This window comes from Lottia gigantea, assembly GCF_000327385.1.
Source record: "Lottia gigantea unplaced genomic scaffold LOTGIsca_28, whole genome shotgun sequence".
Taxonomy (NCBI): Eukaryota; Metazoa; Mollusca; class Gastropoda; family Lottiidae; genus Lottia; species Lottia gigantea.
Window position 1 is genome coordinate 861,470 of NW_008708898.1, and position 2,692 is coordinate 864,161.

Genomic DNA, 2,692 nt, shown 5'->3' on the forward strand with positions numbered 1-2,692 from the left:
ATAATTAAAAAGTGTTAAGAAACTTTGATTAAAAAAAAAAAACTTAGCCTATCTGTTCAAGACAGATTTGGTTATAAAATGGAAGACTAGTTCCATTATCGTATACCAGTGGTCCGTGGGTGGAGCCAAAACATTCTGTATGGTTAGTGGTATGCCGTTGGTTTCCAGGTACTCTAGTAGTGGCTTACGAGCGGGTTTCAGTTCAGTGCATTGAATGAGGATATGCGACCTTGTGGCAACGTGGCCGCAGCGACATTTAATGGCGTTGAACTGATGGTCTCGTAGTACGTTGTTGGTCCGGAGTCTGGTTGCCACTTTGCAGATGGCTACACATGGATGGTTTGGTTTGGTTTGGTTTGGTATCTTCGGATCAATCTGGTATCTTGCGGTGTCGAGGTTCCGTAACATGTTTGACCATTTCTGGTTGATCCTAGAAGATACGATACTGCAGAACTCCGAATAGGAGTATTCTACAGGCTCGATATCCTCCAGACTCAGACTTTCTTTGGCACAACGGTCTGCTTGATCATTGCCAGGAATGGAGACGTGCGATGGAACCCATACTAATTCAATCTTCTGGTTGTTGTTGGTTTGGTAGTTGTGGAATATAACCTTAAGGTTGAAAATTTCACTTTTATAGACCCGATAAGCTACTAAGTCGATGGAGTTTCTTGGCCGTGGGCGCCACTGGCTTGGATGCTTGTCAAGAAGAACTTTTCTTCAGCCATCCTTAAATGTCAATCCACAGCGGAAATGACATCATCTTTACAGGGATAATTTTTCATTTCGGTAAACTGGATCTCATCCATGGTACCCATCTTACAGGAACTTTAATCATTCCTGAAGCCGTTGGTGATAATGTGCTCAAACCTCTCATTGGAAAAGCCCACAAGACCGGCGACATGATGCTGATGTTTTCTGGAATGGTTGATCTTGAAGGCATTCCTTTACACGGGCTTTTGTCAATGTCATGATTGAATAACAAAGCCCATCTCTTTTGAATGGTAAAGAGATTGGAAAATAAAGAGAAAGTTAAAAGGTGAAAGGTCTTACTTTAAAGTGAAAATTGAGCCCTTTAAATGCACAAAATTCATCTCAGTCCATCTGAAATCTGTTGCCTTCCGAAAGCCATTGGTAGCATCCCACCCCTGGCCTCGCTTCAGAGAGACACCTCTGATTTGTGCCCCCACCCCCTCCTCTCTCCTCAGACATTTTCTGTATACGCCCCCGAATCTCTGAAATACTTAAATTAAAAATGTGTGCCTGGCGGTGTAATATCATTGAAAGAATTCTCTTTCAAATTGAGTGAAATATAGCTTTCATTATAAGGCCCGTATTTCCAAACTTTTTCCAGGGGATCCTGCACGCAAATACCCCTATGATTGCCTCTCGCCTTTGGCTCTCGCTTCTGTGGTGGCTGGATAAGTTAGACATTTACTTGATGGCTAACCTGATGGTCTAGGGTTCGATCTCGACATAGGTCGAGATAATACCAACCCAGTTTTCTCTTAGTAACGATGCAAGTCAAAGGGGCTGACAAGGAAATACCGTCTAATTGTTCGGATCGTATTGCGGAGAATTTTAAATCCTGTTTGGGATTTTAATATGGATGACAGGTCTAATTTAATCTACCATGACCAACGGAGATTGTATATACAGGAAAAATAAAAACCCCTGCATTGTTTTCAGGTTATCCGTTATACATGATACTGATGATAGTATAGACAGGCATCTTAGTAAAATAAGATGTTGATATGAACCCCCACGATGCATTAAAACATGTCTCACACGTCGCTTATCACATCCTTGAGCACACTTGAAATTTTTAAATGAAGATAAGATAAAAAATAAACCAGTAAATAGACTCCTTTTCTCCTGGTCCATCTCGTATAAGTTTCCCTCAAATTTACCGTTTCATTCAGAAATCTGATATCGATTCTTGGTATCGTTGCTAAAATAATGCATCCTCGTTCGAGCTGGTGCCCTAAATGATGTTACTTTGCCTATGATCTGAACAATCTCATATCTGCATCCGAGATTTGACATATGAACATTGCATAAAGCGTGCATTTGACAACATTTGCATAATCGTGCTTTTATTACTTATATAATTCTAGTTCCGCATAGTTTTACTTCAAATATTTAACCCAATTATATCTTGACATTGAGAATTATATACATTGTCATGTAGTATAGATGGATTCTTACGCTAAATGTTACATACAATATTTCTTAACCTGTGCATTATCTTTCAAGGAAAACCTGTTTTGGCCCTTTTTTGAATTCTTCATAGTCATATGTAACACCTCGGTAATTCCAGGCCTGCGATGACAAAATACGTAGCATTTGCAAGCTTTCCATTGGAATTACAATCCTGACTCTTAATAACAATTCTGTATTCTTCGAAAGAGAGTAGACGCATGGTACTGCAAAATTTACCCCAATGTACACTGTATTGCATCGTCTGTCTTCATTTGTGTAAACGTCCTAAATCAATTGAACCAAAACTAACTATTCTACGGTAACTGAGTTAAAATTCAAGCTGATTGACACTGATTGGTGATAATTAGTCTAATCAGTCGGCACATTCTGAACCATGGAGTCACCGTTTGTTCGTAATTACTCACATCCAGCCTTCCGCGGTCGGGTAAGTGGTGGAGCCAAAGGGGGGGGGGGGGGGGGGGGGGGGGGG

General features: G+C 40.6%; 1 protein-coding gene across 1 annotated transcript in view; it reads left to right on the forward strand.

Moving 5' to 3' along the window:
* Positions 1 to 2,596: 2,596 nt before the first annotated feature.
* The window catches only part of LOTGIDRAFT_161209 (hypothetical protein), a gene marked incomplete at both ends in the record, with an annotated part of 7,985 nt that continues 7,889 nt past the window's right edge, over positions 2,597 to 2,692 (forward strand). The window contains one exon of the mRNA XM_009056545.1: positions 2,597 to 2,647. Coding sequence (XP_009054793.1) covers positions 2,597 to 2,647 — 51 coding nt within the window. The remainder of the gene's footprint in view (positions 2,648 to 2,692) is intronic.